General features: G+C 44.2%; 1 protein-coding gene across 1 annotated transcript in view; it reads right to left on the reverse strand.

Moving 5' to 3' along the window:
• Positions 1 to 7,456, reverse strand: part of LOC106811660 (thrombospondin type-1 domain-containing protein 7B-like) — a 149,423-nt gene that overhangs the window by 79,369 nt on the left and 62,598 nt on the right. Inside the window, exons 26-28 of the mRNA XM_014815362.1 lie at positions 6,814 to 7,003; positions 5,333 to 5,519; positions 2,906 to 3,664 (exon numbers count right to left, since the gene is read on the reverse strand). Coding sequence (XP_014670848.1) covers positions 2,906 to 3,664; positions 5,333 to 5,519; positions 6,814 to 7,003 — 1,136 coding nt within the window. The remainder of the gene's footprint in view (positions 1 to 2,905; positions 3,665 to 5,332; positions 5,520 to 6,813; positions 7,004 to 7,456) is intronic.

Here is a 7,456-nt window from a genome sequence, read left to right on the forward strand (position 1 = left end):
CCTTACCTTACGTACTAACTAAACTAACTACGTACTACTCTCTCTCTCTCTCTCTCTCTTCTTCTTCTCTCTCTCTCTCTCTCTCTCTCTCTCTCTCTCTCTCTCTCTCTCTCTCTCTCTCTCTCTCTCTCTCTCTCTCTCCCACTCCCGCTCTGTCTCTCTCGCTCTTTTCTCGCTCTGTTTCGTTCTTCTCTCTTTCGATCATTTTACTTCGGTTTATTTTAGTGTCTATATTGTTATTAGCACCGTGGGCGGTAGGGGTAATGTATACCTATAATTATACAGAATCCCAGCTGCAGTATTCACTTGCCCAACTCTTGATTATGTGTGTACATGGTTGTCTGTTTAAAATGCACGGTGATTCCCTGTGTAATCTGTGACGTAGCCGGTTTTCCTTGCATCTCGTATGCAATGTACATAATTATATTCTAGAGCGAGCTACCACGTACATACATACCACATCGCGTACACACATCACATACTATATACAAGCATCCCACACCGTATGCATACATCCCACACCACCTAAGCCCATACCACACCATGTACATGCATCCCACGCCATATACAAACATCCCACATCACCTATGCAAATACCACATCATATCAAGAGCTAATAAACAAACACCAATTTATTAGCTCTTGATCATATGCATATATCCCGCACCATGTACACTCATACCAGGCTATGTGCACACGCCCCACACGGGAAGACCACGTGCATAAATCCCACAGGAAAGACCATGTGTATGTATCGCGGAGTCCAAAGAGACAGCTTGACAATTAAAAACCCGACTTCCTACGCGCTCCTCGATAGCGTCACTGCGTCGCTAACCACACTGTGAGCAGGTGGTGACTACAACATTTACGACTAATGATAATGCCGCGAGGTGTTCGGTGCGGGACTGCTCTCGCGTACTCATTAGGGCGACAATACCGGTCAATTACCATATTTTAATAAGTTAGGAAATATAAAATACGCTCAACGGTAATAAAACGATGCCGCATATTAATAATAAATTTTACGAGGCATGATAAGATTTTATGCTAATGCAGAGCACGCCGGCCTGCGTGGGTGAAGCTCCTGACTCAGAGAAATAGCCACTGTACCCATGCATGAGTGGCTATTTTCGAGAGTAAAGCCCACGGGTACATGAGCCTTCTTGCGATGTAGTGTGCCGACTAGCTCGGGCCGGAACGAAGGTACCATTGTTCGTACATCGCTCGAACGCGCGCGCGTGTACGAAAAATGTTTAACATCACTAGGTAGTCGCGCTCGATTAATAGAAAATTAGGGTTACAGCTGAAATTTTGCATGTAACTAAAAATGGCAAAATTAGGCGAATTTTTCAGTAGCACTCCGCATGTGGATTACCGACAGTGAACGAGAGTGTTTGACTTGGTGAGGCTCACGTGAGGCAACGATTTAAATTTGACGTTAACGTCATTTTAATCGAGGTTTCATAGATAGAAATTCCGTATTTTACAGAGTTGTAGAACGCAAGTGGGACGATGTATATAATAAATAAATAAATAAGTATATATAAACACACACATATATATAATATATATATATATATAAATATATATAATATATATGCATATCAAGGCTAAATTTGTATATGATCCGTCATTTAAATTGATGTATACGTAGGAATGTCACTATCTGAAGAACCTGCAATAACCAAGTATGATGAGAGAGCTATTATTTAAATGTTTTCTTCGGATTTTGCAATTTATTTTTATGCATTATTACCGCGAGTGATAGTAACATTCAAATGATACAGTTCGTTTTATATTTATATCCTAACTTATTCAATCGCAGGTATATATCATCTCATTCGCTGGTTTGTACCCATTTGCGGTCGGCAGCGAAATAGAATTCTCGCATTCGAAATTTCACCAACCTTCCCGCAATATTTCAAGAACCTGCCTCCTCGACCGCAGCGCCGCGCGCGGTCAGCGCAAATATTAGCGCATGCGCGTCGTGTGTCCTCCCCGAGGTCAGCTAGGCAATGATCTACCGATTAGTGATGATAATGAGGCAGTGACGAGGGTAGGGGATGGAAGCAGGCCGCGCGTAGACGCGGGGACGGTAATAGCAAGCTGCTATGTAGCCACCTTGTCCACGCGTCACCACCAGGCGTATATGCAATCGCATTACGTGGGCTTGCGTGCGCCAAGCCTAGCTGCCTCACGGTTGGTGTCATTAAGTGGGGCTTTACTCTAGCGCGCGGTTAACTGACGAGTGAGCCAGGCAGATGCAAGCTTCTTAGAATGGGTCCAACATTCGTTAAGCGCCGCGAAGCTCGATTCACTGAACAGCTAGAGTGAAAGCAGGCACGTAACGTAGGTACGCACGCACGCACACAGAAGCACGTACACGCACGCACGCATGCACGCACACAGACGCACGCACAAACACTGTGTATGTGTGCGTGCGTTCGCGTGTTTGCATGTGTGTGCGCGCGTATGCGTGCTTGTGTGCACATACGTGCGTACGTGCGTGCTTGTGTGTGCATGTGTGTGTGTGTGTGTGTGTGTGTGTGTGTCACGTGTGTGTGTGTGTGTGTGTGTGTGTGTGTGTGTGTGTGTGTGTGTGTGTGTGTGTGTACGCGCGCACGCGCACGCGCGTTTGTCACAATGTCATGTGCGCTGGTTACTGCATCCGGCGACGACGTCCGCAGCTATGCGTCATGAGCGCAGTTCCTGTCGCGTCATCGCATCGTGTGCTCTCCATCTCCGCGACGCGACCACACCATTCACCGCGTGCGTATTCCATATTCCCTGCTACTCGTAACATCCATCGCGAGCCACATCACCCCCCCCCTCTCGCCAGTTCGTTACCCCGGAGTTGGGCCCCTGCGCGCGCGGCAATTAGGTATAATTACGTGTAATTACACACCTGCGTTCGAGCACCGCTCCATCGCTGTCTCGACACGTGAGCCGTCTAGTCTGTGACCCGAAAGCGACGGTTTGATCGGGCTTAACTGCGGTTGCTACAGGAAGGACAGTCTGCGAGCGCTGGCTCCATCTATTGACCTCGTCAGAAGACGCACACTCCGTCCAGCCGTCGCCACGCAGCACGGCGCCGCGCTGCTCGTGACTGCAGTTGCCGTGCGTGCGTTTGTCGTTGCCCGGTGGTGGCGCTGCGGTTGTCGCAGCGGGCGCCTCGCGTTTGAAGATCGTGAACTGATTTCGATGCCACCAGCGTCGGTCCTGCGGGCTCATGTCTTCCAAGGATGCCCGATAGGCGGCGCGCGCGTTGTCCCTAGCTCCAGTCGAGACCTTCTGCGCGCCGTGTTTCTTATGCTCGTGATGATTTTTCGAGACGCAGCGTCTAGCTTCGGAGAGAGGCGGACACGCTTTCCCACCGCCGGAGGGCGCTATTACAATCCGCCTCGTTCTCGTCTGGTTGCGGCGACAGTCGCACGCGCTCCACTCGCCGAACTCGGCGACGACGCAGTTTTGCGGGCACGGGATATCGCACGTGCGTTTTCGCGGCGGCTTGTGGAAGAAATGCTCGCACACGTGGTCAGAAAGTAGCGCGTTGGTCATATTCAAGACACACTTGACGCTGCGGTACTGTAGACCCTGCGTGGAAAATTCGCATCGGGAATCGGATAGCGTCCCCGGATGAATGCAGCGGGTCCACGGCTCAATTCTGCACGGAAGTAAAGGGTAAAAAACTGAATTACGTGTAGTTAATTTAGTTACCTTGGCTTCCAACATTACATTTATCGCCGAATTCACTGGTATGACTTAATTAAAGCCAGTTAATTATTTTATGCGTTTTTTATCGTATAAACGTTCATGTAAAACACGCACACGCACAGGCAGACGAAAACATATACGTACACACACACGTACACGCACACGCACACACACACGCAAACGCACACATGCACACGCACACACACGCGCGCGCGTGTGTGTGCAGCTGACTTTTTTGGTTGATAATCGTACTACGCCCCTAAATAAAATAATTCCACAAAAGAGATAAATTAATGAGAAAAATACGACAAACGACGCAATGCTTTGCTAAGACCAGGAAGCCACAGTTAAGTGACTTTGCATGTAATGTATAATAGTTTCAATCGAAACTCGTTGAAACCCGGCTATCTATATTTGGCATTAACAAAATTTCCATTTATGAATACTCGCAGAAAACAAGTCATGTTTGATCGATGTGATATGGGGAGTTTCGGAAAGATACATTAACTCGAATATAAAATACGTTACCGACGTCTTTCTCGATTAATTTAATCAACCCTTAAGTTAACTAACTATTTTTTAGACATCCACACAGCAATCTTACCCGCTATTAAAACCATTTATAAAGGAAAATCTCCTTAATTAAACCGAGATTAACTCTATTATGCATGTTATAGAGTACGTATCTTACTTTAGAGAGACAATCGCGTAGGCCTATTTAATTCGGGCTCTCATCTTTTCTATGAAAGCGCGCACTGATCGAAGTTAATTAGCGACACACTAGCTATTTCCGTTACCGTGGCTGGCATGAAAGGCAGAGACTAAAAGCTACCGAGAAGCGGTTCAAAACAAAAACTTAACGGTCCGTTGCTATGGCTTTTAGTAAGACAGGCAGAAAGCGTGACCAGGGAAGGGGAGCAGTTGACAGGCGGGCGGGTTAGTTTAATGTTCGAGATGGATAGGGCGCATTAAGGAGCAAATATCGATGTACAAGTACACATCGGCGTTCAACTTCTTATCCAAACTACGCGATTTCATAAAAACGTCGAACTTTTGATGAATTGTGACGCATAGTTTTTCTTTTTTCTTTCGCATGAAGCTTAGATTGCTTGTAGCATTGCAACTAGATATATATAGTGTATGAATCAGCGTCGTATGTGGAAAAGGGACGTTCGAGTGCGATGACGGTTAAAAGCATGTCAGTATTGGAACCACCTATTACACGTTAATCAGTAGGCTAGAACATGTGTACATAACACAAGAATAATAAATACAAAGTAAAACGCAAACTAAAACAGTCGCAATCACAAACAAAAACCTAACACGCATTACAATCTAAACAATAGTATAATATTGAATTAAAACAGCTAGCCAAATATTCCAGTTAAATTGCAAACTAAAACAACAATAAATCCTGAATCTGATAAAGATAAATAAACCAATAAAATCGACGCTCATGAACTTGCAATTCATGCTCCTCACTGTAACCATTAACAATTAGTTCATTTAAAAAACAGATGACCAATTCCGACAAAATCAGTATATCTACCGACACGATCAGTAAATATTATAATAATATAATTATAAAAATCACCGATGGAGATCCACTCGCACTCACCGCCATGACACCTCGTGACGATGTTTCTCGCAGACGATGAAACACGTGCGTAGAGAGGCCGGCTTCTTGATTTCATCGCACTGTTCGTCTCGCATGATGCTTCCCGTCTCTTTATTTATACAGATCACCACCCTCGTCTCCATGCCTCGCAGGCCACACTGCTCTCCCACGCAGGCGCCCCACGGACCTATAGAGAATTGCCTTAACATTATTACCTCCGCCAAGGGGTTGGCAGGAGGTTATGTTTTCACCGGCGTGTGTTTGTTGGTTTGTGCGTGTACAGCCTAACTGAAAAAGTTATGGACGGATTGTCATAAAATTTTCAGGATAGGTCAGAAATCGCCTAACTTAGAATTTATGAGATTTTGGTGGTGATCCGGATCCAATTAATTAATTAATTAATTAATTAATTAAATTTTCAGGATAGGTCAGAAATGGGGTAACTTAGAATTCATTACATTTTGGTGGTGATCCGGATCCAATTAATTAATCAATTAATTAATTAATTAAATTTTCAGGATAGGTCAGAAATGGGGTAACCTAGAATTGATTACATTTTGGTGGTGATCCGGATCCAATTAATTAATTAATTAATTAATTAATAATTTTTTTCACAGTGAGAGAATTGAGCTGCCTTGGCGGAGGTCTGTGCTCTTCGAGTGCTCTAGTTATTATTATTTTAATATCTTAACATTTGTCTTAAATAAAATATTTAGAAAAGCGTATAATTGAGCAATTATTATAAGAGAGAGAGAGAGAGAGAGAGAGAGAGAGAGAGAGAGAGAGAGAGAGAGAGAGAGAGAGAGAGAGAGAGAGAGAGAGAGGGCGTTGACGGCGAGGCAGCGTAATGGCTTTAACGGCCGCGAGTCGGTTACCGCTGACAACGTTATAACGCACGATAAGCGCATAACACGAATTACTCGCAAATACATTGATAATGCGATGCGATTGTGATGACCACTAGATAATATGGCGCCTCGATTAACAATGGAATCTTTCAGGAAGGCGCGTGAACACGTATCGGCGAATTCATCGGCTGAATATGAAGCCATTAGTGTTGCTTCGTGCGTCGTCAATGTTTAAAAATATAATTCCACCCCACGAAGTAAATAATTAATTAATGTTACCTATAGTGAGGAAATTGTTCTCTAGTGGGCGCAGAAAAGCCTTTTACTACTCCATTAACAATAAGGTTTTATATTGATTATAAAGGAAGAGGGTTACGAGGTCGTTGCACGTGAGGAGTATCTCTATATCGTAAAACAATCTAATAGATTATTAACAACCTGTAGTCATGTTATAGCTAATAACATCGTGTGATTATTTTTTGCGCAATAACCTGCGCGAAAAAACGCATGTGATCATGCTTACGCATGCGTGCATGCGTGCGTGTGTACGTGCATGCTTTCGCCTGCTTACAAGTGTACTTATATGCGTGCGAGTGCGCGTACGTGTGTGTTTACGTATCTGTGCGCGTGTACCTGTTCTCCAACTGAAGCTCTTATCGGCATCGGCCTTCTCTCGTAGATCAATATATGACTGAAGGCACTTGACTTGCAGGAGCACGATCGCAAATATGTTACAAAAATAGGTGAATAGATCCATCTTCGTAGAAACCCACACAAACCCGGCAGCTAGGTGGCTATCTCCGCACTCTTTACCGATGACGACCTAAAACATCAACACGGAGAGAGCAGTGACGTTAGGTCACGGTTCACGTTGTAACTAGGTTACGTTATATACAATCAACCGAGACCGACTAGAAAACGTTTATTAGCGCTATGGAATCTCGTGGCGATCCCGCTTCAATCAATTCTGTATGTTAATGTATTAATCCCGCGCCGCCAGCGTGACTCCATTATGTTTCTGAACTCCATTAGTTTTTGTTCGGTTTCGAAAGACATCAAGATCATTTCGTTAGGCAAATAAACCCCATGTCTATTTGATCATTAGTTATACTGCAATGATACCTATACCCGATGGATTCATTCGTATATTTAATGGATATTTGACCACGGGGGAGATGAGATAAAAAAAAAAATCACGAGTTGAAATACGATTTGTTATCAAAAAAGTTTGTTACATAGGAGCCATTTAAGTATGATATATATATATATATATATA

This window comes from Priapulus caudatus, unplaced genomic scaffold (assembly GCF_000485595.1).
Source record: "Priapulus caudatus unplaced genomic scaffold, Priapulus_caudatus-5.0.1 Scaffold561, whole genome shotgun sequence".
Classification (NCBI taxonomy): Eukaryota; Metazoa; Priapulida; class Priapulimorpha; order Priapulimorphida; family Priapulidae; genus Priapulus; species Priapulus caudatus.